General features: G+C 41.4%; 2 protein-coding genes and 1 long non-coding RNA gene across 10 annotated transcripts; 2 read left to right on the top strand and 1 right to left on the bottom strand.

Annotated features, from left to right (window-relative positions):
* Positions 1-7,200: 7,200 nt before the first annotated feature.
* Positions 7,201-8,678, bottom strand: LOC108938214 (uncharacterized). The gene is made up of 3 exons (XR_001966397.2): positions 8,492-8,678; positions 7,623-8,017; positions 7,201-7,281 (listed from the first exon to the last, which is right to left on the bottom strand). It is a non-coding gene; the product is annotated as an uncharacterized LOC108938214 (long non-coding RNA).
* Positions 8,679-10,600: 1,922 nt separating this feature from the next.
* Positions 10,601-22,013, top strand: zc3h11a (zinc finger CCCH-type containing 11A). Of its 8 annotated transcripts, none has more exons than XM_018758669.2 (19): positions 10,601-10,918; positions 11,022-11,334; positions 12,552-12,614; positions 12,789-12,937; positions 13,331-13,450; positions 13,544-13,667; positions 13,772-13,969; positions 14,965-15,054; positions 15,142-15,222; positions 16,813-16,902; positions 17,448-17,552; positions 17,978-18,076; positions 18,179-18,238; positions 18,337-18,810; positions 18,910-18,980; positions 19,058-19,580; positions 19,689-19,867; positions 19,982-20,202; positions 20,310-22,013. In XM_018758669.2, the coding sequence occupies exons 2-19, from the start codon at positions 11,265-11,267 to the stop codon at positions 20,515-20,517; spliced, it is 2,925 nt and encodes a 974-aa protein (XP_018614185.1). In that variant the 5' UTR covers positions 10,601-10,918; positions 11,022-11,264; the 3' UTR covers positions 20,518-22,013. The 8 variants fall into 8 exon arrangements, with proteins under 8 accessions (XP_018614185.1, XP_018614190.1, XP_018614189.1 ...); XM_018758673.2 differs by having other exon boundaries at positions 10,838-10,918; positions 11,294-11,334; positions 12,848-12,937; XM_018758674.2 differs by lacking the exon at positions 11,022-11,334 and having other exon boundaries at positions 10,761-10,918.
* A 133-nt stretch (positions 22,014-22,146) lies between these two features.
* snrpe (small nuclear ribonucleoprotein polypeptide E) lies at positions 22,147-25,092 on the top strand. Its single transcript, XM_018758677.1, has 5 exons — positions 22,147-22,300; positions 22,491-22,517; positions 23,768-23,830; positions 24,040-24,118; positions 24,595-25,092. Exons 1-5 carry the CDS (start codon positions 22,247-22,249, stop codon positions 24,648-24,650), a joined length of 279 nt encoding a protein of 92 aa, XP_018614193.1. The 5' UTR covers positions 22,147-22,246; the 3' UTR covers positions 24,651-25,092.
* Positions 25,093-27,296: the final 2,204 nt, after the last annotated feature.

The following is a 27,296-nucleotide window of genomic DNA, read 5'->3' as shown; positions in this document are numbered from 1 at the left end:
CGCTTCGCACTCGGCTGCAAACCTCCCCAGTGCATGCTGCAAGTCTTGATTTGATGAAGCCAACAGGACCACATCGTCCGCAAAAAGCAGAGACGAGATCCCGCGGCCACCAAAACAGACACCCTCCGTTCCCTGGCTGCGCCTAGAAATTCTGTCCATGAAGATAATGAACAGAATCGGTGACAAAGGGCAGCCCTGGCGAAGTCCAACATGCACCGGGAACAGGTCTGACTTACTGCCGGCAATGCGAACCAAGCTCCTGCTCCGGTCATACAGGGAACGAACAGCCCGTAGCAACGAGCCCCGAACCCCATAATCCCGAAGTACCTCCCACAGGATGCCACGAGGGACACGGTCGAATGCCTTCTCCAGGTCCACAAAACACATATGGACTGGTTGGGCAAACTCCCATGAACCCTCCAACACCCTAGTGAGGGTATAGAGCTGATCCAGTGTTCCACGGCCAGGGCGAAAACCGCATTGCTCCTCCTGAATCCGAGGTTCGACTATCGGTCGATTCTCCTCTCCAGTACCCCGGCATAGACTTTCCCAGGGAGTCTAAGGAGTGTGATCCCCCTATAGTTGGAACACAATCTCCGGTCCCCCTTCTTAAAAAGAGGGACCACCACCCCGGTCTGCCAGTCCAGAGGCACCGTTCCCGAGCTCCACGCAATGCTGCAGAGGCGTGTCACCCTAGACAGCCCCACAACATCCAGAGACTTGAGAAACTCGGGGCGGATCTCATCCACCCCCGGAGCCTTGCCACCGAGGAGTTTTTTGACTACCTCAGGAACTTCAGCCAGGGTAATGGACAAGTCCCCCTCCAAGTCCCCGGCCTCAGCTTCCTCTACGGAAGGCGTGTCGGAGGGATTGAGGAGATCCTCAAAGTACTCCTTCCACCGCCCGAGGACATCCTCAGCTGAGGTCAGCAGCGCACCACTTCCACTGTAAACAGTGTTCGTGGAACACCGCTTCCCCCCTCTGAGTCGCCGGACGGTTTGCCAGAATCTCTTTGAGGCCAACCGAAAGTCTTCCTCCATAGCCTCACCGAACTCCTCCCAAGCCTGAGTTTTTGCCGCGGCGACTGCCAGAGCCGTGCTCCGTTTGGCCCGTCAGTACCCGTCAGCTGCTTCAGGAGTCCCATGAGCCAGCCAGGCCCGATAGAACTCCTTCTTCAGCTTGACGGCATCCCTTACTTCCGGTGTCCACCACTGTGTTCGGGGATTGCCGCTTCGACAGGCGCCGGAGACCTTATGGCCGCAGCTCCGAACCGCCGCCCCAACAATGGAGGCGCGGAACATAGTCCATTCAGACTCAATGTCCCCCACCTCCCTCGGGACCTGGTTGAAGCTCTGTCAAAGGAGGGAGTTGAAGATCTCTCTGACAGGGGCCTCCGCCAAACGCTCCCAACAGACCCTCGCTATGCGTTTGGGCCTGCCAGGTCTGTCCAGCTTTTTCCCCCGCCATCGAATCCAACTCACCACCAGGTGGTGATCAGTTGACAGCTCAGCCCCTCTCTTCACCCGAGTGTCCAAGACATATGGCCGAAGGTCAGAAGAAACGACTACAAAGTCGATCATCGACCTCCGACCTAGGGTGTCCTGGTGCCAAGTGCACTGATGGACACCCTTATGCATGAACATGGTGTTCGTTATGGATAAACCGTGACTAGCACAGAAATCCAATAACAACTCACCGCTCGGGTTCAGATCAGGGAGGCCGTTCCTCCCAATCACGCCCCTCCAGGTGTCACTGTCGCTACCCACGTGGGCGTTAAAGTCCCCCAGTAGAACGACAGAGTCCCCAGTGGGAGCGCTTTCCAGCACGCCCTCCAGGGACTCCAAGAAGGCTGGTACTCTACACTGCCACTAGGCGCATAAGCACAAACGACAGTGAGAGACCGTTCCCTGACCCGAAGGCGCAGGGAGATGACCCTCTCATTCACCGGGGTAGACTCCAACACATGGCGGCTAAACTGGGGGGCTATTAATAAGCCCACACCCGCCCGCCGCCTCTCACCCTGGGCAACGCCAGAATAGTGGAGAGTCCACCCTTGGTCGAGAAGAGTGGTTCCAGAACCCAAGCTGTGGGTGGAAGTGAGCCCAACTATATCTAGACGGTATCTCTCAACTTCCCGCACCAGCTCGGGCTCCTTCCCCGCCAGTGAGGTGACATTCCAAGTCCCAAAAACCAGAGTTGGCGCCCGAGGTTTGGGTCGGCCGGGCACTCGGCCCCGACCACCGCCCAAATCACAATGCACCGGCCCCTTACGGTCTCTCCGGCAGGTGGTGAGCCCACCGAAGAGTGGCTCCACGTTATGGCTTCGGGCTGAGCCCGGCCAGGTCCCGTGGGCATAGACCTGGCCACCAGGCGCTCGCATGCGAGCCCCGCCCCAGGCCTGGCTCGAGGCTGGGGCCCCGGTGACCCCATACCGGGCGGGGTAAACGAAAGCCTTGATTTTATTTTCTTCATAAAGGGTTTTTGAACCGCACTCTGTCTCGTCTGTCATCCAGGACCTGTTTGCCATGGGAGACCCTACCAGGGGCATATAGCCCCAGGCAACATAGCTCCTGGACTCATTCAGGCACTCAAACCCCTCCACCACGGTAAGGTGGCGGTTCACGGAGGGGATAATAATATTATTATTATTATTATTATTATTATTATTAATTGCACACACATTTTTCATAACCACTTGTCCCATACGGGGTCGCGGGGGAACCGGAGCCTACCCAGTAACACAGGGCATAAGGCCAGAGGGGGAGGGAACACACCTAGGACGGGACACCAGTCCGTCACAAATTATTATTAATTGCATTGCAATATAAATGAAATTTGATACAAGAAGGTATAGCTTGCCCTGAAAACTACACTATCACATGAAAGAGACTGAGAATGTAAGAATAAGGCATTGCAAGAATAGAGGCACTGGTTAGAGGGTGCTATCTACTCCTTTGTGGTTCTGACTGACCATCGCAATTTGGAATACCTGCAGAAGGCAAAGAGGATGAATCCCAGGCAGGCACAATGAGCCTTGTTTCTTTTTTTAATCCTGCTTTAGATCGAGGAGGATGAGGACTGAGGAGAGGGATGTGGCTCTAGGCGACTGGAGAGCATCAGATACTGCCAGACGCGCTGTCTCCATGGAGTGACCAGCTTTGAAACCAGACTGATATCCATCAAGGGGATGGTCCAGGTGAGGAATTCAGACAGTTGATTACAGGCCGCCCACGCTAGAATTTTAGACAGGAAGGAGAGGAGGGAGACTGGTCTGTAGTTTTGGACTGAGTTGGGATCCAGGGAGGGTTTCTTTAACAGAGGTGAAAAGAGAGCAGTTTTGAAGGCAGCTGGGAAACAGCCAGAGGGGAGCGAGGAGTTGATGATCTTAGAGATGAAGGTGGAGAGTTGCAGGGAGATGTTCTGTAGGAGTGACGATGGGATTGGATCAGGCGAACAGGTGGTGGCTCTGTGTGATATCAGGAGGTTGGAGATTTAAGAATTAAGCCAGTTTAAGTCACAAAATTAGTGCTCAAACTTTTATGACATTACCCTTGGTGAACTCTTTTATAGTAAAAACTGTATCGATGTCACGCCCTCCACCTTCCTGCAGCTGAACAGGGTCCGGGCGCATCAAAAGACAGCTCAGACCGCAGGAATTTGCAGAACCTTGTTCACCCTCGCTACTCGCTTGCGCTTCTCCTTCTCACCTTAGATCTCCTGACCTCCCCGTTTCCCAGTTCCTGCTCCTCGTCTACGACTTCCTGGTTTGCCACGACTTCTCGCCTGTTTACTGGACGACTCTCGGATTTGACCTTTGGATTCCGTTCACAGATCGGTGACCATTTTGCCTGTTTTCCTGACCATGCCTACTGGATCGCCCCTCGATTTCACTTCCTGTGCTCCGCACTTGGGTCCGACGCATCCACGCTGAGGGGATATCATGACAATCGATCACTAAATTGTGACTTATCACCTTGTACAGAAAAAATATTAACCCTTTATAGTATTAACACCAGAGCTGGCCCATTAAAACCAAGGTGATTTGTCATGATACTGAAAGAGTCATGATTTTTTCTTTTAAGAGTTTATTTAAAAGGCATTTATTTAAAGCGTTTATTGTGCGGCAGCCAGTGGCACAGGAAACATTGTATGGGTAGAGGGATCTTCAGACAATGATCCCAAACATACTGCAAAAGCCACCATGAGCTACTTGGAGAAAAGCAAGCTGAAGGTTTTGGAATAGCCCTCACAGTCCCCTGACCTAAACATCATTTAAAATCTGTGGGTAGATCTTGCACATGCTGTGCATGCAAGACGGCCCAAGAATATCTAGGAATTAGAAGTGATCTATAAGAAAGCGTGGGTAAAAATCCCTACAACAATAACTGCAAGACATTTAGCTGGATATAAAATGCGTTTACAGGCTGTGATATGTGCCAAAGGGGGTGTTACTAAATACTGACTTACTAAGGGGTCCAAACTTTGCAGATGTCACAATTACTATTTTCTTTGTTTGTGTTTTAAAGTTCATGAAATAATAAGTAACTGTGCATTAAAGATGGCAAATGTTTTTTTAACACACAGTTTCCTACTTTTCACTTACAAAACTGATTAAATATGTAATTTGGCTAGGGATTCAAGAAATCGTTTGCATAAAACTCTTTTTCCTCAAATCTTAGAAAGTTTATTGGTTCATTTTAACATGTAGAAGCACTTGAAAACTGCTTTAAATTACAGGAAACTATCAGCACAAAGTACTTCAAAAACTGAATGAATTAAATGACAAGGATGTAGGATAATTAAACCAAAGTGTTTCATACATAAGTCCAGTTTAAGCAGCTTATAACACATCAAAAATTAAATTACACCACAACTTTTGGATAACGATAATATGGTCCTTCATTCACAGACACCAACAGTTTCACTAGTGTGAGTTAGTTATAGCTCACCCAGTGCAAAGTTCTTAATTAGGGCCGAATTTTCTGTGCCAAGCTTATTGCTAAGGTTCGACTGGGCAAGTCCAGATGTGCTAAAGACATACTGTATGCCTGCAGAGCATGCCGCTAAATTCCACATCAATGACATCACTTTTTACAATTCAAATTTAATTACTTTAAAGCCTTTAGGGAAGAAATACAGAAAATATTTTTGTAATGCTTTCATTTACATTTATTCATTTAGCAGACGCTTTTGTCCAAAGCGACGTACATCTCAGCAAGAGTACAATTTATGCATTACATTAAGAGAAGTTAAATTCTTCACTTTCAAACAAACAAATGATTTTAAACTTAAAAAAACAAATCTGATTTAAATTTTAAAAATTGCCAAACGTGATAAACACACTGCTCCTACATTGGTTACAGACGATATGATAACCCATGAAATTTGATATTTTATAGCAATATCAATGAGACAATGGGTAGTGGAATTGTGATGATGACTTGTAAAATGAAAGTTGCTGATATTCCATAAGTAGGTGGTGCAACAGTTATAGATCCCCCGATCCAGAAGGACACCAGCCACTTCCATAGTACAGTCTGCAGAGATTATCCTCATATCCTGACAGTCTCTGCTGAAACCTCACTTACTGGTGTATATCCCAAGTACCGCTGCTGTATTTCTTTAATATTCCCTATTGACCTACATTAGGTCACACTAATCATCTTTTCCAAACAATTTTTGCACAAAAAACTCACTTTTCTGCAATACCACTTAAAACTGTTTAAAGTTCAATTTATTGAACCACTGACTGCACTTTGTTTTTAGTTTTGTGTGTGTGATATGTTGAATTAGAATATGTAAAATACGTAAGTAACATGATTGCGTAGCAAGACGTATTAGTGATATATTCATGTAAGATGGCGAAATAAAGAAGCCACGTTAAGTCAGCCACGTGTGTTCTGCTCATTAAAACCACAAACATTACATGGTGTCAGAGTGGGATTAAGTCGACTACGAGATGGCACAGTTACAACCACCATCAAGCTTATGTCTCCAAGGGAATCTCACGGAAAACTGGAAACTGGGTACAAAAGTTTGACCTGTTCCTGATTGCAAGTGGCATTGCTGAGAAGTCGGAGAAAGTGCAATATGCCACATTTCTGCATGTTGCAGGTGAGGAGGCTATAAAAGTTTGCAATACTTTTGAATTTCAAGACGATGAAAGAGACAAACTTGCTGTGCTGAAGCAGAAGTTTAGGGAATATTGCGAACCGAGAAAGAACCTACCTTACAGTCGTCACATGTTTTTCACGAGAGCTCAAGGACCGTCGGAGAATATTGACAACTATGTTACTGACCTGAAGAATAGGGCAAAAGACTGTGAGTTCAGAGAGCTGCATGACTCTTTAGTTCGGGACAGAATTGTTTGTGGAATACGGGATGACCAAGTAAGAGCCAGACTACTGAGAGAGGCAGACCTCACGTTAACAAAAGCTGTTGATATCTGTCGTGCCAGTGAAATCACATCTAGCCAAACAAAAACAATCAATGAAGAAGTAGACTTGCACAAAATTAGAACTGTCGAAAACAAACAAACAAATAAGAACAAGTTGAAAGGAATGCAGAACGATTCAAAAGAACGCATAAAATGTAATAGATGTGGTTACAAACATGAACAGAGAAAATGTCCTGCCTACGAACAGATGTGTAAATCATGCAATAAAAAGAACCATTTCGCCAAAATGTGCAGAAACAAACGGAAACAACCAAGAAAAATGCATGCACTTGAACAAAATGACGGAGCTGACACTAGTATGTTCCTAGGCACTGTTGAAATTCAGACGATTAAAAAAGTAAAAAACGTAAAAGCCTTCATAACAGAAATGCAGAAAGATAAAGAAAAGTGGACAGAGAAACTCAAGATAAATAACAAAGCAGTCACATTCAAACTAGACACAGGTGCAGATTGCAATGTTCTATCCTTAAAAACATTTAAATCACTTGGCATAAAGGATAAATTGAATGAATCCACATGCAAGTTGATAACCTACTCTGGACACCAGATGTCGCCATTAGAACAGAAACTGCTTACATGTGAATACAAAGGACAAAAACACAGAATTGAATTTCAAATCATTGAAAGAGATGCATCTGCAATACTAGGAAGAAGCATTTGTCAAACATTAGGCATGATAAAAAGAATACAGAAAGTGACAGATGAGGACAATGACATACTGAAGGATTATGAAGATTTGTTCTGTGGTTTAGGATGTATGCCAGGATACAAGTAGATCCAACAGTCAAACCAGTTGTTCATGCACCACGAAAAGTTCCAATTGCCTTGAAGGACAAGATAATCGAGGAATTACACAGAATGGAAAAGATGGGTGTAATCACCAGACAAATAGAACCAACAAATTGGGTCAGTAGTATGGTAACAATACTAGTTAAGCCAAACAAAATTCGTATATGTCTCGACCCACAAGACTTAAACAAGGCAATCAAATGAGAGCACTATCCATTGCTTACAGTAGAAGAAGTCATGTCAAACATGCCAAATGCCAAAGTCTTCTCTGTACTAGATGCAAACCAAGGGTTTTGGCAGATTAAATTTAATGACGAGAGTTCCAAGTTGTGTACCTTCAACACACCAATAGGAAGATACAGATTCCTGCGTTTACCTTTTGGAATATCATCGGCATCAGAGGTATTTCAAAGAGCGATAGCACAGATGATTGAAGATCTGGATGGTGTAATCAACATAGTAGATGATCTGTTAGTATGGGGAGAAACTGTACAAGAACATGATCGCAGACTAAGAAAACTCCTGCAAAGAACAAGAGAGTATAATCTTAAATTTAACAGAAAGAAATGCCAAATTAGAACGTCAACGATCAAGTACATTGGTCACGTACTCACAGCTGATGGACTCAAACCAGATGATGAGAAGGTGAGAGCTGTAATCCAGCTACCGCCACCAGAAGACAAACGGGCTCTACAGAGATTTCTGGGTATGCTGCAGTATCTAGCCATGTTCATTCCCAATTTGTCAGAAGGAAGTGCACCACTGAGAAAGCTGCATGAAAACGACACTGAATGGAACTGGGGAGCTAAGCAAGAAAAAAGTTTTCAAAAGTTGAAAACACTAGCAACAAACACACCAACATTAAAGTACTATGATGTCCACAAACCGCTAACCCTATCAGTAGATGCTAGTTCTGAAGGCATAGGAGCTGTCTTATTGCAAGATCAAAGACCAGTAGCATATGGATTATGAGCGCTCACAGACTGTCAAAGTAAATATGCTCAAATTGAAAAAGAACTACTTGCAATTGTCTATGGATGTGAGAAATTTCATCAATATGTATATGGAAGAGAGGTTCTAGTAGAAAGTGATCACAAACCACTTGAGAGTATTTTCAAGAAACCACTCCATCAAACTCCTTCTAGACTACAAAGAAGGATGCTTAGACTTCAAAAATACAACCTTAAAGTTACATACAGACCAGGCAAACAGATGCACATAGCAGATACATTAAGTCGTGCATACCTCAAAGAACATACAGAAGAACTGCTTGAAGAGGAACTGGAGATAAACTGGATAACACCTCAATTGCCTATCTCAGACAAGAAACTTCAAGAGTTCAGGAAAGCCACAGCAGAGGATCCTGAAATGATAATGCTGAGAAACGTCATCATGAATGGATGGCCTGCTGAGAGAAGTGCTGTTCCAAAAGAATTACAACCATACTGGACATTCAAAGAAGAAATCAGTTACACATCAGGACTGATGTTTAAAGCGGCAAAACTCATTGTACCAAGTCAACTGAGAGAAGAAATGTTGGACAAAATTCATGAATCGCACCTGGGCATAGTGAAATGTAAAGAGAGAGCAAGAGACATTATCTTTTGGCCAGGTATGTCAACTCAAATAGAGAACAAGGTATCTCAATGTGCTAAGTGCAACACACATAGAAATAGTAATGCAAAGGAACCATTAATACCGCACACATTGCCAGGTAGACCTTGGGCAAAAATAGGTACTGATTTATTTCAACACAATGGTTCTGAATACTTACTGTGTGTAGACTACTACTCAAAGTTTCCGGAAATTGCAAAGTTAACTGATATGACTAGCCAAAATGTCATTATTGCCTTGAAATCTATGTTTGCCAGACATGGAATACCAGATATAGTGATATCTGACAATGGACCGCAGTATGCGAGTCTAGAGTTCAAATGTTTTGCAGAAAGCTGGGAATTTGAGCACAAGACATCGAGTCCTGGATATGCTCAATCCAACGGACAAGCGGAAAGGGCTGTGCAGGCAATCAAGACTATGGTGACAAAATCAGAAGGTGAGAAAGGTGATCCATGCATAGCATTGTTAGAATACCGTAACACACCACTAGATGACATAGGACTGTCTCCAGCACAACTACTAATGGGAAGAAGACTGAAGACAAAATTGCCAACCTCTACGACACTGTTGACTCCAGAAGGAAATTGGCAGATAAAAGAGAAGCTGAATCACAGACAAGCAAAACAAAAATGTTATTATGACAGACACACACAACAACTGCCAGAAATAGCTCCAGGAGACAATGTTAGACTACGACAAGGACAGGTTTGGAAGCCAGCAACTGTTCTGAACAAACATGAATGCCCAAGATCGTTCATTGTTCGCACATCAGAGGGAAAGACCTACAGAAGAAATAGGAGACATTTGATGAAGACCAATGAACAAGAATCTCCACTTTTTGACAAAGAAACAGACATGTATACTGATTCAGACAAAGAAGAAACACACGAAGGCAACAAGGATCAAGCTGAATCTGCACTGGTGAATCACACTCCACCGCAAGAAGAATCACAGACACAGTTGACTAAAACCACTAGATCTGGTAGAGTGATAAGATTGCCATCAAGATTCAGAGACTGAAGTCATGTAACATGTAAGATAATTCGTGTTGTTGTGTATAAGAACAAATGCTGGATTTATAGTTTAAAATGAATGTCTTTATAGAATGCTTTGTGGAATGTTAAATAGCTAATTGTGCTTACTTGGTTAGACGAAAAAAAAAAGGACGATGTGATATGTTGAATGAGAATATGTAAAATATGTAAGTAACGTGATTGCGTAGCAAGACGTATTAGTGATATACTCATGTAAGATGGCGAAATAAAGAAGCCACGTTAAGTCAGCCACGTGTGTTCTGCTCATTAAAACCACAAACATGATTACAGTGTGAACTGTACTGTAGTAATATATGTTGTCCTCTCTACTGTGGTCCAGGAGAAACACTATTTCACTCCGATGTATGTTCTAAACATATTGTGGAAATGACAATAAAGTCGACTTTGAGATGCTGACTTGCAACGTCAAAACTTGCCATTCAAATCCCATTCCAACCAATATGACCACCTAAACTGATCCGGTATAAATATCCTGCTGCGTAAAGATGTAAACTGCCAATGATAACCACAGAAAGTAGTCAGCTGGCAGTAAAAGCTGTTGTTATTGGTTTACCTTAAAGTAAAGTGACTGAATTGGTGTAGAAATAAAGAGGAAAGAGATCACAGCAAAGAAGTATAGTGCAGAAAAAGAGTGACTTAATTAGATAGAACATAGTACATTTAGTATAAAAAAAATAGTATTTGTACAATTCTAAAGTAAATATTTCACTACTTATTCTAATTGAGTAAGAGTATATGTACGTACTTACGTGTACTGAATTAAAAGTAAAAAATACTGTTGACTAAAACTACTATGAAAAGTACATTTTCTCCTAAGCGCAAGTGCAGTAAATAGTCGGATTTTGCCGTTCTAGCATTTCTATATCTAGCTGCTCCTCACTGCCGCCGCCGCCGGCGCCATCTTTGTTTCACTCTTACACAACAGAAGAGCAAGGAATCCAATCGCCACAAGTTTTCTCACGGAAGACCGACAGTTTAACTCTTGTCTTAAGTAATCCTGGTAACTAATTCGTTATTTATTTAAATTACATGTTGTAATTATTACATGTGTAGTGTCATGTGACTAATTTAAATATATCTTTCTTGAAAACGACAACGTCAAGTGTTGAAGTGAAAACGATAGCTAGCTTCAAAGCTTGTTGCTAGGCCTATCGACTTACCCATAACATTTCAAAGTACGTATTTATATGTGGAGTTCTCATAAATGTACGACATTTCTATTCGTTATTTGTACTAAAGCTTATATTAAGATTTGTCTGTTTATAAGACATGATTTCTGAGATGTAATTAATAATCCCCTCAGGCGCCGTTCGGTTCAGATCATCATCATAGCTACTAGCTAGCTAATGTGTGTGAACAAATTGTGTGTTTACAGTACCTCGGATGGTGAAAAGCGCGTTCTTCCAGTAATTTCTGGTAAAAACACCTTTTGCTGTGTTTTCATGGTGTGATCATTTATGGTTTTGTCGAGTTAGTCGCCAGTTATGTAACACGGGACGGGTAAGGGCTTCCAGCGTTCACTCAGGGTTGTTAAGTGGCCTTGTTGTATTTAAATTAATGCCATAACATAATGGTAGTACTAATCCAGTAGTCTGGGTTGCTCACATTACATTTATCAAGTAGTTTTTTTTTCCTGCAAAAATCAAACAGCTCTAGTCTCTAGCGCTGTTAAATAATTAAGAAAAAAGTGTAAAGTAAATCGGTCGTGATGATTTGGCGCTTTGGGATCCAAAACACTGTGTATTTTTACTTTTTAAAAATAATGATCTCATCGTGGCAAATCATGTATCAGAATTATGCCAAATTTAAGATGTATAACATTGAGAGTGTGATTTTAAAGTGGCCACCTACTTGATTCACTCCTGCTTGGAGTGAACAGACTTCATTGATAAAATAGCTAAGAGAGTTAAACACTTGATGTTAGGTACAGCTCTTACATTGCAGCAGAGTTCTTGTGTACACAGACATTATATTCCACATTCTCAAAAGAACAGTGAACAACTAATCCATGAAAATGCAGTGCAGTAGTGGTGGGCTGTTGTTTTGTTGTGTTTCAGCATGCATTTCCAGTGCCTATATTCATAACCAGTGTCCGGGAGGGGTTTTTTTTTTTTTTTTCCTTAACTTTAGGTAAAGAAGCTTCTTTTTCCTCCATGCCTGAAGATCACTGGATTTGGATAGAATGTATATCAAAGGAAATAGATAGCATAGAAGACAGCTGGTTTTTGGCTTTTTTGAGTTCCCAGGAAACCCACTGGTCCCAGTCCTCACTCCTTCCCACATTTCTGTACCTCCCTGCCATTCAGTTTAAGAAGAAATAGAAGATTTCTTTTTTTCCTGGCTCCATTTTTTTCCATTTCCTACAGTTTGTCCTTGGCTATCTTCTGGGATTAGATCAAGAGAGAAGCCTCTCACCTCTTTTCTCTACACTCCACCCCCATAAAAATTTAAAAAAAAAAAAAAAAAAGAAAAAAAAATCTGAAAGAGGGGGAAGGACTTGCTTGCCCCATCCTCCTATTGATTTGCAGGATGACAGTGAAGAAGATGGCATTGCCATCTTCCAGACAAGAGGAGTAGGGCACCTGTACCTTTGGCCCTCTTCCCTCTAACTCATGGACTGAGTGTTCCTTCAGGAACCCCTAGGAGCACCTCTCAGAAGTGCCTGCAGAAAACAGGAGTTTGCTCAGCTGCACCAGGTGAATGAGCGTGTACTTTGTAAAAAATGCCAATTTGTTACTTTACATAATGATTTTGAACTGTTGAATTTTACCCGTTGTTTTAATTGTAAAGAAACTGTACTCTTCACATTGGCAGAACTTGCTAGGCTGTTGTACTACATCAGTGACAAAACTACTTATCTCACTGAGCAGAGACTCCAGTCCCCCTGCAGAAGACAGTATTCAGGAACCGTATTTTGTCCGTCTGCCAGGAATTCAGGAAAGCTGTAGTCTGCACCAGCCTGAGCATGACAAACCACGGCGATGACTGCTACTTTTATTACTATTCCACCTGCACCAAGGTAATACACAGGTGGATGCAGACATAATTTGCAAATTGCTTCACACCTTTTTTTAATTTATTAAAAATATTTTGGCATTTATGGCAGTTGTTTTATTTTTATTTAAGTACATGCTTTTCTCCAGTTCAGTGTACAGTAACTACTGTGTAGTGTTAGCTGATGCCTTTATTAAGCATCTTGTAATGCCAGAGAGTCTCCACAAAAAAAAAATTAACAACCATCACCCATTTACACACCAGAGCAATCTAACACACACAGGGCAATTTAGGCAGTACATTTCATTTGCTACCTTAATTTTTTTTTATATTTTGCCACTTGATTCATGTGATAAATTTTTCACCAGTCTAAACTCATTAGAAGGACAAGCCTCACTTTCCTTTAATTGTTTTGCAGGGCGATAGCTGCCCTTTTCGTCACTGCGAGGCTGCAATGGGCAGTGAGATTGTTTGCAACCTCTGGGAGGAGAGCCGCTGCTTTCGCAAGATCTGCAAGTTTCGTCACATGGAGATCAAGGTACAGTCTTAAAAGCATTCTGTCCGATAATGAGGTCTTTGTTATGCCATTTTTATCTCTGTGCAGATCAAAATTTAGCTTTTGTCAATGCAGAAAAAGCGCAGTGAAATTCCTTGCTACTGGGAGAACCAGCCAGCTGGATGCCAAAAGCCGCACTGCGCTTTTCACCATGAGAAGCCTCGCTTTATTGATGGAATTTATGTCCCACCCAGTAAAGGTGTGTCCTTATGGTGTTTTCTTCTACTTGTGACTGTTTTTCGTTGAAATTATAGTGACCCTTGATATGGCGTTTCAATAGTTCAGGCTCTTTTTCTTGTGCAGTATCAATCTTAAAAAAAGAAGTGGAAGAGGAAGCACATCAGGTGGAACCACCCCCTCCTGCCCCTGCTCCAGTCTCAAACCCAGCTAACCCCCAACTCCGTGGCGTAATCAAGGCTGAGACTTTGGAAAATGTGCCAAGCCCCACTCACCCTCCAGTGGTCATTAGTACTGTTGATGATGAAGATGAGGATGAAGATGGTATGACCAGAGGACCTTGTTCCTGAATTGTTTTTAATAAGTACATGGCCCTTAAAAATGCTTAACTTTTTTTTTAAGGTCTAATAATGTTTTAAACATTACAAACAGCATTTTATAATATGCTACATGTAGTTGCTTCACATCAGTAATTGAATTGTCTATTCCTTTGAAATTTTTCAGATTGTATTCAACATGATATACAATTAAGAGAAAACAAAAGTTTGTGATGGCTCTTCATTTACTATGTTTTTGGAGCTTAAATTTGGTTGTTATGCAAAAACAAGCTACACTGCGAGAATCTTTCAAGATTACTTCATAGTCATTTTCAGCAAACATCAGAACAGGCCCACTGAAGTTTAATTATTTTGCATTTGTGCAGCTGGGTAACCAATGAGGCTGATCTCCATTCAGTCTTGGTACTTTATTTCTCAGTTCATGGGCCACTTGAAAATAGAGAACTTGCCTCTACAACCCAGGTAGCATACCAGTTGGTTCAAAAAATTGTATTGGAATAAACCTTTTGGTCAAAAATGTAGATTTTTTTTAAACTTCAGTCATTTTATCTTCTTTACAGAGACCTCACTTCACATTTTCATATTGGAACAGGGGTTTTCAGTCTGGATTCTCTATGACCCGTACATGTGTTATTTTTTGTTAACAGAGCAGATAATTAAGCTCTGTTTGACCTAAAGAACTGAACAGGCAGCATGATTTAAATAACTTTTTAAAAGGACACCCTACAGTATGCATTTGCTTGTTGCAGTTCCTGCAGAGGTGGGCACGGTGGCGCAGTGGGTTTGACCTAAGTCTTGCTCTCCGGTGGGTCTGGGGTTCGAGTCCCACTTGGGGTGCCTTGCGACAGACTGGCGTGCTCTCCAGCCTTACGCCCTGTGTTGCTAGGTTAGGCTCCAGGACCCCGCATGGGACAAGCGGTTTCAGACAATGTCTGTGCAAGTTCCTGCAGATATCCCTCATGCTTTCTGTTGTGTCTGCAGATCAGCTTTCAGAAGGGGAGGAGATCAAGTTGGGATCAGATGCTACTAGGATTGTCTCACCCAGGAAACTGATTCCTGGCACCAACCAAGGTCTGAGAACTTTATATGTTTCCATATATTTTGTGTCACAATAACTTGTTGGGTTGAATTTAATATTTTTGTTTTGTTTTTGAACAGATGATTCCTTAAACTTCGGCATCAAAACACTGGAAGAGATCAGACTGAGGAAAACCCTCAAGGCAAATTTAAAGAAAATAGGTATAAATATACATTAAGCTGTCAATTTGTAAGCATTATGTAGTGTGTAATGGTAGATTAATACTGAGTACAGACATCCCTTGGTTTGCAAACATCCCTGAAAACCATTCATATACTGGTCATTTGTCTATCGAACCCAATTTTCCATTATTTCTTATAAGGGAAGAAAATGTTCCTGTACTTCTACCTACATTTCTTTGCTTTTCACTTTTGAACACAATTAGACTGAGAAATACACACACACACACACACTGTCTGAAACCGCCCATCCCTAGTGGGGTTGTGGGGAGCTGGAGCCTAACCCGGTAACACAGGGCACAAGGCTGGAGGGGGAGGGGACACACCCAGGACAGGACACCAGTCTGTCACAAGGCACCCCAAGTGGGACTTGAACCACCAGAGAGCAGGCACGGGCCAAACCCACTGCGCCACCCTGCCGGAGAAATAAAAGTAAACAAAGTAAAACATGAAATAAGAGTACTGTATTGTAAATTTTATTTATGAAAACAACAGCATTCATGAAAATTAGAAATGTTAAACTTCAGCGTCAACTGTAGATTATGTAAGGATTTTTGAAGACTTTTATCCTGGGAATTAAAATTTTTGTATGATTGTCATTAGCACACATGAAAAAATGCTAAAATTCTGAAAGAGGCAAAAAGAAAACGCATTACTGAAATTATTAAACATAAAAGGTAATTCAGCTTGTTCCCAAAAATAAAATGTAATGTCACTAAAATCATTTCTCAGCTGAGAACACTAAAAAACATCCATTCACGCCTTTCCATGCCTCAAGTACACTTGCGAATAACTGAACATGTTTGGGGAAACATCCCTCCAAGACGTAGCTGTGGTGTGATGTCATTGCACAGAGCCTCTGTACACAGAAGTATTATTACAATGCGAAAGGGAATAAAAATACCATTCGTTGCACATACTGTTACATTGCCCTGAATATCACTTGCTTGTGATGAACATATGCCATTATTACCATGCATTATTTGAAGACGTTAAAAATAATACAATATAAAGTACTAACGGGTGGTGGTGAGGTGGATTCAGTTGGTGCCCGCTATGTGGAGGGTCTGGGGTTCAAGTCCTGCTTGGGGTGCCCTGCGATGGACTGGCGTCCTGTCCAAGGTGTGTCCCCTCCCCCTTCGGCCCTGTGCCCTGTGTTGCCAGGTAAAGCTCTGGCTCACCGCGACCCTGCTGAGGACAAGCGGTTGTTGCCAATGGATGCATGGCTGGATAAAGTACTAAGAAAAATAATAATAATAATGATGATTTTACATTTATTCATTTAGCAGATGGTTTTCTCCAAAGTGACATACCAGAAATTACATCGTATTCGTTTTTTAGGGTAAATTTAGATTCTATCCCGGAGGCATACTCATGTCAGATTTGGAGCTGTGAAACCCAAACGTGCATATTGAGAGAGGGTATTAATTTTCTTAGGATGTAACTTTCAAGATTTGTATATTGAAGTTGTATATCATGGGATACTTGTACAGTCACTATTAAAGACATGTTATTAGAAGTTAGTGCTCCATTTATAAAAGTAAAGTAAAGCCCACTATCACTGTTTTGTAGGCCAGTCATCCAGCCAAAGTAGCAACACCACTGTGGAGAAGGAGAACATGAGGTCTTCATCGAAGGCATGCTTTTTTACTGACAAGGAAGGTAAGGTTTATAACAAACCCAATAATGCTTGTAGAATTTTCTGGGGTAGATATGTTTATTATTTTTAGTTCATGTTGCTGTTGCTCTTTTCCCATTTACTTCACAGTTGCCAATTCTTGTGTTTAGCTAAACTCTGTGTCTATTCAGTTGCCAGAAAGCACAAGTTTTATGTACCATTTCCCATCTTGTGTTTATTTTATCCACTGCCAGTCCTACAATGCTGGACAGGTGAATTGACATAGTATCAGCCTCTTATTTCTACCTGACCTGTGTAGAAAGTGTCAATAGACCAAGCAGCCTTGAAAGTGCTGGGGCTGTCCCACCATAATGAATATTTAGCATAGTCATTGAGGGCACACTATGCTAAACTGTTTGTTTCATGCTAGTGGAAAGTAATTTTAGTTGCCTGACAGTTTACTAACCCATTTTTCCAGGAGCCCTTTTTATTTTAGGTGTTTATAAGTCTCACTCAAACTAGTCATAGCTGAAAAACAATATGTATTTTTGCCATCATGTCTGTAATGAATGTTTATGGTGTCACACAGAGACCCCACTTTTGCCTGAGGAGCCTGTAAAACGGCGCATTGGTGACAGGCTTGGAAAGAGGAGGGTGTCTCGCGCTGCAGACAAACAAATCATTGTCAACAAAGGTATATTTTTGGTTTTGAATAAATTTTTATAACTTTACAAATGGGTGAGACAGTACTCCCACCCCAGTAGAAGTAGTATGTTAGTGGTTTCAGGGAACACACGACCAGTTATGAATGCATTTTATGCAACTAAGCAGTCGAAAAATAGACTTTCACTGTTGAATGTTCTACTTTTGTCAGCAGCCAAGTTAATAATAAAACAAAAATGTACAAGAAGTTATGTCGCAAGGGTTGAGTAGCAATGCTTGGCAAGGAAACTTTGTATATATTTTACTGGAGTCTGAATTATCAGTGAGATTTTTTTTTTAATATTAATGGATAGCGTATGTATAATTTTACATCAGCTTTGCTGGAAGTCTAAAAAGCAGCAAATGTCACTTGGCAAAGACAGTGAAAACTGTTGGCTTCATTTGTCCTACCTGCAGATGATGCTGTAAACATTGACGTACCACTCAAGCGCCGACTTGCTGAGCGCCTTGGGAGAAAATTGACTGTTTCAGAAGATGATGCAGACACCCCCAAGGGTAAAGTGGTTCTTCTGGCTCATCAGCCACATTTGCACTGTCCGCATCTGCTCTGAGTCTTCATGCTCTTTATTTTACTTTTCTTTGTCTCTGACACTCTAGTTTTAAAATCAGTTCGAGAGAGACTAGAGCTGTCTGTGGAACCTTCTGCTTCTGAAACTGGTAAGTTTATCATTATTATGCAGTTTGGTTATGTTTATATGTTTTGCATTGCTTTTATTTTTATTTATTTAATACAAGATTGCATTACTGTCCTGCAGAAAACTGTGGTGATGCCAAGTCACCTGGAGAGATCCGGATCAAGACCCTGGAGGAAATCAGGCAAGAGAAGGCAGCTAGGTCTCAGGGGCAAGCCAAAGATGCTAATGTTGAGGTTGCTTCCACCAAAGCCCCCAGTTCTACGAAGAGAGCTGCCAAGATCCTTCCTAGTCCGCCCCTCAGAACCTTCTCTGAGGTTCTCCATGCCAAGAAGAAAGAGAAGGAGCAAAGATCAACCAAAGAACCTGAGGCTGCCACCTCTGAGAAGAGCAAGACCATGAGAAACATGGGAACCCAGGGGAAGATGCCCACCCAGCCAGGAGAGGTCAGAGTGAAAACCCTAGAGGAGATCCGCAAGGAAAAGGCTGAAAGAATGCAGGCCAAAGGGGAGGAGGTTAGAACTGAGAAGAGCTACTCTACTGGTGATGAGCTTCCTAAGAAGAGGATGCTGCGCATCAGGAAAGCTGTGGCTCCGGGTGAGTAAACTCTTTCATACACTAGCTTTGTCTTGATGTAGCCGGATGAACTTCTGATGCTCTGTTAGATCATGAGGCTCATGCACAATTTGTAATTAGCAGGAGCGTTCAGTGTCAGCGATAAAACTGCTGAAGCAAAGGAGAGGTCATCGGATCCTGTCGACACAGAGGTGGGTGTGGCTGAATAATGCTATTACTGTGAGCCTAAAGCAACATCAGACTTATGTGTGCTTTCTGGTCATTTCAGACAAGTGCAGCAAGTGTGAAAGTGCACTCCTCGGAAGAGAACCGTATCAAGGTGAAAACTTTTGAAGAGATAATGCGGGAGAAACGGCTTCGCATGCAGCAGCAGGAGTTGTCCTCTGTCCAGTGTGATGAGCCCTCCCCCGCCACAACCCCAAAACCAGCATTAGTCCCCAAGAAGGAACAATCTCTCAGTAAAGTTAGACAGAGGGGAAGCATAGCCTCACCCTCAGAGCCCATTTCTGCACCAAAGATCTCTCTGTCAGGTGCACATCAGCACGTAGCCCTTCAGCAGGAAGATGGGTTTTCTGTATCGGATGCAAGACAAGAAGAAGCAATTTCTCTATCCGTGGAGAAAGTGGAGACCGGTTCTTCCACTTCAGTCCGTAAAGATTGTTGCTTACCTCTGAAGCAGAAGGTCTGTCTGGCCCCTCCTCCAGTCCCACAGGCAGCTCCTAACCTCACTTCCAAGGAGCCACATGATGTTGTTCTTAAGACATCACCTGGGCAGGTTGCTGAACACAAAGGTACGTGGCAGTTAGCGTAACTAATATTCCAGGATGCTCTTTTATGGGTAGAGTATAGATGTTGTGAAGTCATGAAAAAAAGACCACCTGGCCTGTTGTACATTGCAGTGAGACCCAAATTAAATGTGAAGCCATCAGTGATGAAGCCTGCAGCACCTGTGAAACTTTGCCAGAAACGGAAAGCTGTTGAGACACAGAGATCTGCTATTGCAGAGGTAAAGCCTCTCAACAGTGTCCCAACTGCTGTGGAAGACCAACCAAAAGATGTGCTCAGAATGCATTCTGAGGTTAGTGCCATGACTGACACTGCTTTTTACTTTGGAGCAGTAGTTTTGCTTTGCCACATAAAGGAATGAAAGTATAACCATAACATTTTAGCAAACTTTTTCTTTCATCTGTAGGTGTTGGTACCCTCTGAAGGTCCAGAGAATGATGTACAAGGAAGATTTTGGGCTCCAAAACCACCAGTGGTGGAATTTTTACAAAATATCAGCAACATAGAGATGGAACCTGAAAGCTCTTCAAGTGCACAGCCAGATGGAGCATCACTTGCAGAGCAGAGCAGAGTCACAGTCAATTCTGCTCTCTTGCCAGCCAGCGAACCCCATGCTGTCCCACACAGGTAAACTGAAAGTTAAGCAGGCCTGTTCTGGCAAGGTACTGTTAACACCTGTTGTAACTTATTGTAGCCTGAAGCTTCCTCACATGTAGTTTGTTGTGTTCTTTCAGCTCAGTCATGGCACCAAAGCAGCCCTCCCAGGGTAAGGCCCGTCGCCTGAGCAGTGTGTCTGCACGTGCTGGTGGTGCCCCAGAAGATGACTTTGATGAGTTGATAAGTGAGTTTACAGATGACCGTATAGAGGATGAGATGGAGTTGGACCCTTGCAAAGGTGGAGATGATCTGCTGCTTGAGCTGTCAGAAATGATTGGTAATTAGAGCAGCTCTGGACAATGGGCAGCGCAGCTGTCGCGAAGACATGGAACAGGCTTAATTCTGCATTTTGGGGAGGAAAAGTAAACTGAAGATCCAATTCAGACTGTGTAACCCCCTGTTTTTCTGTCGTTACCAGTACCACGCTGTTTCGCTGTCCCTGAAGTTCATAAATTATGGCTTACTTAGACAGCCTGGTCTCTAGTATAAATGTTTTAAAATGTGTCCATTTTATTTTAGGAAATCTTGATTTGTTGTTCATGTAACCACCTTATGTATAGTCCCTGTACATTTAACATTTAAATGCTAAAAGTTTTGTGTTCCCAGCGGGAATCCTTTTATGTATTTTTAGAATGCTTGGTTTGGGGTCTTTTGTACATTGTAACGTTGAGAATGGAAGCCAAATACCGTGCTTGTCAGCATTTTTGGTTGAATGAAAAAGCCATATACTTCTCTGTACGTCTTCTCAGGTGTATTCTGGAAATGGCTTCTTCAAGCTATCAAATACACTGACTTCATGCCTAGAGCTTTTCAAGCAACTGCAATGAGGTCACAGCTGAGCTTCAGTTCGAGACAGAACCCTTTGAATTATTTTTTTTTTTTTTTTTTTAATTAAAAAAAAGGGGGGGATTCTGGTCATAGTTTAACGAGAAAAATAAAAGTATTTCACCTCAGCATAATTTTAACACATTGAACCCACAAATAAATGCAGTAGGGATCATACACTTCGCACTTTTTTCCCCCTCCCCAATTCTACCAATTGCATTTGGTCCATTAAGGAAAAAATGTGCTGTTTGTGCAGAACATGATTTACACGTGAAGTTCTACACAAAAGGAGTAACGGCACACTTCTTGCTCGCTCCTTGCTAGTTTATATACTGTTCAGTTTTATTCTACTTGGAGTATGTCCACTCATTTTCGCAAAACACTTCTCTGCCTTGATTTAAAAAAAAATGCCCATCATATCTACTGAGCTGTGAACATTTGGTACATGCAATGGCTCTATGAAATGTCATGTAGAGAAGTCTTATATAGTTGTAGATGTATTTATCTTTTTTGCATGTACATAAAGGTTTTTCTTACACTCAAAGTTGGTTTCTGAATTTTTCCATCATTGTTTGTGGAATGATTGTTCTGTGATTCCACTGGGGACCATCTTAACCCATCATGTTTGCATTTGTTATTGCAGTCTAATGGAACTTTAAAAACTTTTTCTACCTGTACATGTACTGTATTTCAGATGTTTCTCAGGGAAGACAAGTTAATTGTTTCCACCTGTTTATATTACATTTGCTGTATGCTGTTATGTAAATGGCTCCTGTTCTCTGCCAGCTAAGATTTAAGATAAAAATGAGCCATTTTGTTCATTTCTATTTCATAACAATAATTAGATTTGGAGTTTTCATCCTGCAATGTGAAAGAGTGGTGGCAGTAGAAGCTTTGTTTTGTTTTTGTTTTAAATGTCACTTTATCTGGACTCCCTTTGTAAATAAAAATTTGAAGATGTCCTCCCTGTTGTTTCGGTCAATATCTGCACAAGTTCACTTGCATTGTATCGCCACGGGGTGGTGCTTTCAATAAAGGGAGAAGAGGAAGCACATATCCCACACTACCTTGCGTTTCCGGAAGCGCGGCATTTTCACCGGAAACGCAACAACGTGAACGTTTCGTTGTACAGTGGAGTGGAGGTGTTTTACAAGGATACTGCTGAGAAGCACGGTAAAAATACGGCAGGATGGCTTACAGAGGACAAGGACAGAAGGTTCAGAAAGTTATGGTGCAACCGATCGTATCCTTTAACGTGTATTTTGATTGTTGTTAGTCCGCTCGCGCCCGTGCTCTGACCATGTGGGGAAGGTGAAGTGCTGGTGATAGGTGTGGACCAAATCATGAAGGTCTTTGTCTATTGTTCTCCGGTAAAATGATTTGCGTTTCTGTCTTCTGCTCGCTGGTATCTGTTCCTTAACCGTTTCGTCCAGAATCTCATCTTCAGGTACCTTCAGAATGTAAGTGACTCGACGGTCTGGACCATCCATCCATCGCTTGCTTCAGCTCATCGTTTTTCCCTTTGTTTTATTCCAAGGATTTTTTTACTCCACTGAGTACATGGTTTGCACCTTTCTACAGCAAGGTATTCTAGTGTATCAAATCAGGGTGAGCACTCTGACCAGTGCTACTGCATCAGATCAGGTGCAGATTCGAACTGATAGTTAAGGTTCTGACCTTGGCAGCAAGTTCAGTACCTCTCTTCCACTTTACGTAAACAGACAGCAGTCTTACATTTTGCTGCCTCTGTGTAAAATTTGTAGAAACTTTTTCTCCAATTAGATTCACATTCATCTAAATGTGTGAATGACCTGGTTTGCAATTTTCCATCTTATATTTTATTAATCACTAATTCTGTCTAAATCATTTGTATGTTAGGGGAGCAAGTTAGCTGTGAAAAGTGTAAATCCAGGGTAACCCACTTAGAAGATGTCTTTATTTAAAGCTGCTTGCGAGTAATTTACCTCCATATATAGGGACGGCACAATCAGAGAGAACTTGGGTTTGACCCCCCTCCCCCTCAGTCTGTGTGGAGTTTGCATTTATTTGCTGGGTACTCTGGTTTCCTTCCACAGTCCAAAGATATGCTGTTCTCCCATAGTGTGTGAGTGACAGAGAGTGTGTTTCACTAATGTATGGATGAGTAACCCATTGTACGTAGTGTACAGTATTAGTAGCGTAAGTTACCTTGGTGAATAAGGTGTGTGGGCTGATAACACTGGAATTCATTGGAAGTCGCTTTGGAGAAAAGCATCTGCTAAATAAATAAATGGAAATATATAGCAGGGTATTCTTACTGTGTAAATCTGTATGAAGTACCTTGACCAGGGGTACTACAGTAGGAGTGTGATTTCAGCAGAGGACCTTCAGGTTACAAGGAAAAGGCCCTAACCACTACTCTGCATACCTTTGACATATTAAGTATTTTTCATAGGGGATGAAAACAGTAAAACAGCGGTTCACTCATATTGTTTGTTTTACATTTCAAGTTATTGGGTTGCTTTTTTTGTATAGTTCAGCTGTATGTAACTGAAGGACACCAGGATGTAACCTGATAACCTGAAGGTTGAGTCCCAGAACATATTTAAACTGAACTGCTTTAGTAAAATTTTCTACTGTACAAATGTTGCCAAAACAGAAACTTAATGACACATTTAATGTTTTGTGCTGATTGTCATAGCCATAATATTGACTTTTACTTTCTCTGTAGCGCTCTAGAATCCAGGTGTGGCTTTATGAGCAGATCAACATGAGGATCGAGGGGTGTATCATTGTGAGTACACGTGTCTGTCTGTGCGTTGCTTCTTCTCTGTCATCCCCACTGTACATGAAGCTTGCAAAGCCCACCTGTGCACAAAGTTCAGGTCTCTTTGGTGTGGAACTTGGGTCTGGCACTGCTTTAGGTGAAAGTGTTTGAGTCCCCACAGTCAGCTCTTTCAGTTTTTGCCACCTTGTATTTGACATAATTTCTAACCTTTTTAGGGGTTTGATGAATATATGAACCTGGTTCTTGATGATGCAGAAGAGGTTCACATGAAGACCAAGACCAGGAAGCCTCTTGGTAAGCATGTTTATTTCAGGAATCCTGCGCTTGACAGTAGCAGGAAATAAACAAATGGTTTTGTCTGTTCAGGTCTAGCTGTGGCATTTTTTACATGCATGAATCCGTATTTAGTTGTGTGCTTCATTATATCGTTCCACTAAACACAGTCCCACATAAAAGTTTATTTAGGCTCAACAGATGTTTGTAACTAGTCTTTATGTGTAATATTCTGTCGAAATACAACCAGTAATGTTGTAAAGCATTTGCTAGACTAGCAAATTAAATCTGGTTTCCATTAATGAAAATATGCAGAAAACTTTTCTTGAAACAGACATACTGTATAACTCAACAGTGAACAAAAATTAATAGATGAACAGTTGTAGACACTGACAGATGTTTATCAAAGTAGTTAGTCTGACACCTTTTTCTGTCCCGGATAATGTCACTACATGCTGCTTCAGTCGAGCTCTGAATGCTTCTCACGTTTTTTGCAGGGAGGATCATGTTGAAAGGGGATAACATCACCTTGCTGCAAAGTGTAGCAAACTAACTCAAAGAACAGAATTTTGTGTTGTGTTGTTAAGAGACAATGTTTTGATTTATGTTTGGATTGTCATTCCTTGTTTAGATGCAAATAAAGTTGTTTCTGTACAAAATAGTGTTACATTTCTTATTTTCTAAAATAAAATGGGATTGTGTTTCTAAGTGAAGTCAGTTTTTTCAGAAATGTTGCAGTGATTGTTGTGAAAATGTACTTCTTTTTGGCTAATGTCTTGGCCTTGACCCCTTCCCCTCCTCTTCCATCTCATTTGTTTCTGTGTATCACAATTACAAAGGCGTCGTCTCATTTAAATACTTACCTGTGCTGTTTTCATTTTCATTGCCTTTATGTAATTGTTGTGCAGCAATGTGTTGAGCAGGTTGTAGTACAAAAATGACAGTGTTTTTGTGAGATCAACCTTTTGTACATTTCCACCACATTATACACTATGAACTGCATAAAGCTGTGTGGCCCATGGTGTCATCATTGCGAATGGAAGCAGTGAGTGGTGGCCACCAGGGAGAGCTACATTTACACTTGATCGTTTCCTGCACATTTCCTAAAGGCAATCTGTGTATACGTGTCATCTGTGTGTCTCCCAATGTTAAACAAAAGCTTTTTTTTAAAAGTATAGTATTTGCACATACCGTATTACAACTTTGAAATGGATACTATTGTTTGAAAGACATTTATCTGCTCTTTTAGACAAAGGGTGTTGTATTCAACATTCATACCATTTATTCCATCCAGCCTGCTATCCATTATATTTTTGAATTAGTTTTTCATTTATTCATTTAGCAGAGGCCTTTCTTCAAAGCACCATGCAGTGATTATTCTGGAGTATTAAGCTGAGACGTGTATCCAAGGTGACTTACAGTGCTAGATGCACTGCATTGCACTTCCTAGTCTTTTGCCCATCCGTACTCAACTTTTTATTGTACATATGCATTAAGAATAATTTAGATTTACCAGTGCAACCCAGGTGGTGCACAGTCATTACTGTGTAGTCCCATTTTAAATAATTTGTTTTTCAGTGGAGTGAAAAACGGTTTAAAATGAATTGTTCGTCCCCCCAGATTATTTTATTTCCATCTTTATTCCATTCTATTTCTTAATATAACAAATGTTAAAGGATGTGACATGTATGTATCAAAGCACAAGAACACTTACCGTTATATTTAAAGCACATTTAAATCAGTATTTGGGCATGTGATTTACTGGTAGTTTGCACTGATGTGATTCTAAATAGCATGTTAGACAGTGAAAATGTGACAGAGAATGAAACCATGTATTTGACGCTGATTCACTGAAAGAAATACCGATTCTTCTACAGAACTTCAACTGTTTAGTTTTTGCAGGAACTGCTACTGAATGAACATGTCATTTATTTAAAGGACATGATTTTATCATTATAGCCAATATGTGTGTTGGCAAAAAATACATTACAGTGCTGGAAAAGATTCTAGTCCTCATTGTAGGCAGCTTTTACACAGTTCTATGTTTTTAACCCTTATTTAATTTGTCATTTTAATTTTAACAGAACTCCTTTAGGCTTTGGTTATGTTATCAAAATGTTCCTGATGGTAGAACTGCTGTGGACTTTTGACATCTTCCTATAGGAAATATTCATATTTTGATAAACAGCATATTTAATATGCTATTAATATATTTAATATAAACAACAGACAAAAAGCATATTTTGATATATTAAAATGCTGTTGTCTTCACTGATGTGTAATCAAATGAAAGCAAGTAATACACACACACTGTCTGAACCGCTTGTCCTATACGGGGCCGGGGGAGCCAGAGCCTAACCCGGCAACACATGGCATAAGGCTGGAGGGGGAGGGGACACACCCAGGACAGGACGCCAGTCCATCACAAGGCACTCCAAGTGGGACTCGAAGCCCAGACCCACCGGAGAGCAGGACCTGGTCCAACCCACTGCACCACTGCACCCCCCTCAAGCAAGTAATAGAAATACAAAAATGTGTTTGATGTTTTTTTGTTTTCTAGAGGTAAAAATACTTTCAAGTAAACTTTTTGGACTTTAAAGTACTGAAATTTTAAACTGTACCATTTTCTTTGCAATTTAGCTCATCTAGAAACCTCTCGTCACATCCAACATGCTTCAGCCCCTTTCATAACAACTCTGCACTTTTGCTGTATATAAAAAAAAAAAAAAAACATGGTCCATGTTGCATTGCAGGTTTTACTAGTAACTTGAGCAGCGGAAAATTTTCATTAAAAAGTCTGTGTTTGATGAAAAGGTGCTGAGCTAATGTGGAAAAATAATGAATGATTAAATGTGAAACCATTCCTTTAGCTCCTCAACTATGTCTTCAATAAGACCCTTTTTTTTTTTTCTTAACTGGCCTTGCTTTCTGTTTGTGGAGCTTCCTGTAAAATCTAAATAGACATATTCATTTTTTTTTAAATTGGTGTATTAAAAGATTCATTTATAACTGCTCTTCTGACAGTATTAATGGCTAATTTATTAATTTACTGGTTACGGCTGTCAGGTGCCCATCTATTGATCATCTCTGGTCAGTGAGAGTCAATGATATGTCCCATGGTGATCGAATGAACCATTGGAAACAGACATTGAGAAGCTGAGGGAAATTTGATGGCCAATTTTAAAATAATTAACAGTAT

This window comes from Scleropages formosus, chromosome 2, assembly GCF_900964775.1.
Source record: "Scleropages formosus chromosome 2, fSclFor1.1, whole genome shotgun sequence".
Lineage (NCBI taxonomy): Eukaryota > Metazoa > Chordata > Actinopteri > Osteoglossiformes > Osteoglossidae > Scleropages > Scleropages formosus.
The sequence above is the reverse complement of the archived record's forward strand: the minus strand, read 5'-3'. Positions and strand labels throughout refer to the sequence as shown.